This window comes from Rhinolophus ferrumequinum, chromosome 14 (assembly GCF_004115265.2).
Source record: "Rhinolophus ferrumequinum isolate MPI-CBG mRhiFer1 chromosome 14, mRhiFer1_v1.p, whole genome shotgun sequence".
NCBI classification, from domain to species: Eukaryota; Metazoa; Chordata; class Mammalia; order Chiroptera; family Rhinolophidae; genus Rhinolophus; species Rhinolophus ferrumequinum.
The window spans coordinates 10,855,599-10,856,836 of NC_046297.1; the positions used below are offsets into that span (position 1 = coordinate 10,855,599).

The 1,238-nt window shown below is 42.8% G+C and overlaps 1 protein-coding gene across 1 annotated transcript; it reads right to left on the reverse strand.

The window, feature by feature from the left end:
• Positions 1–226: 226 nt before the first annotated feature.
• Positions 227–955, reverse strand: LOC117033599 (peptidyl-prolyl cis-trans isomerase A-like). The gene has a single exon (XM_033125729.1). The coding sequence runs from the start codon at positions 915–917 to the stop codon at positions 423–425; it is 495 nt and encodes a 164-aa protein (XP_032981620.1). The 5' UTR covers positions 918–955; the 3' UTR covers positions 227–422.
• Between the last annotated feature and the right edge of the window lie 283 nt (positions 956–1,238).

A 1,238-nucleotide genomic window follows, 5' to 3' on the forward strand; every position in this document is an offset into this window, starting at 1 on the left:
GCTCCTAGACAGACTGACCAAGAGAAAAGAGAAGACATAACTTACCAATACCAGGAATGAGAGACCGTATAGACATTAAAAGGATATAAGAAAATACTACAAACAACTCTACAAATGCAATAACTCAGATCAAACGGGCCAGTGCCTCAAAAGACAGAAGTTAACAAAACTCACTCAAAAAGAAGTAGATTATATTTCTTTTTTTTTGTTGTTGTTGTTGTTGTTGTTGTTTAGCTTTTATTTCATAATCATAAACTTAACTCTGCAACCCAGCTAGACTTGGAGGGGGGCAAGGAAAATACGAAACCCAACGAACTGCAGCGAGAGCACAAAGATTATGGGGTGTTCCGAGCAGATGGGGCAGGGGTGCTCTCCTGACTACAGAAGGAATGGTCTGGTTAAGAGAAAACCAGTCAAATGCATCAGAGTTGTCCACAGTCAGCAATGGTGATCTTCTTGCTCGTCTTGCCATTCCTGGACCCAAAACGCTCCATGGCTTCCACAATCTTCATGCCATCTTTCACCTTGCCAAAGACCACATGCTTGCCATCCAACCACTCAGTCTTGGCAGTGCAGATGAAAAACTGGGAACCGTTTGTGTTGGGTCCAGCATTTGCCATGGACAGGATGCCAGGACCTGTGTGCTTCAGGATGAAATTCTCATCATCAAACTTCTCCCCATAAATGGACTTGCCACCTGTGCCGTTATGGCGTGTGAAGTCACCACCCTGGCACATAAATCCTGGAATAATTCTGTGAAAGCAGGAACCTTTATAACCAAATCCTCTCTCCCCAGTGCTCAGGGCACGAAAGTTTTCTGCTGTCTTTGGGACTTTGTCTGCAAACAGCTCAAAGGAGACGCGGCCCAAGGGCTCGCCGTCGACAGCGATGTCGAAGAACACGATGGGGTTGACCATGGTTGAGCGCGGGTAAGTCCGGGCGGCGGCGTCTGGAAGGCAGCCGTAGATTATATTTCTAATAGAAATAGATTAATTAATAGATTAGAGATAATAGACATTTCTAATTGATATAGACTATTCTTGTATCTAGTAAAGAAATTAAAAACCTTACCATGAAGAAAAGTCAGATGGTTTCACTGGAAACTTCTATCAAACATGTCAGGAAGAAATAATATCAATTCTATGCTAGCTCTTTCAGAAAATGAAGCTGAGAAAACACTTCCCAACTCATTTTATGAGTCAACATCGTACTGATACCAAAACCAGAAATAAGACACA

What these genes read in the sequence shown, in the direction of transcription:
- LOC117033599 (XM_033125729.1), bottom strand. Translation starts at nt 917, where the DNA reads ATGGTCAACCCCATCGTGTTCTTCGACATCGCTGTCGACGGCGAGCCC.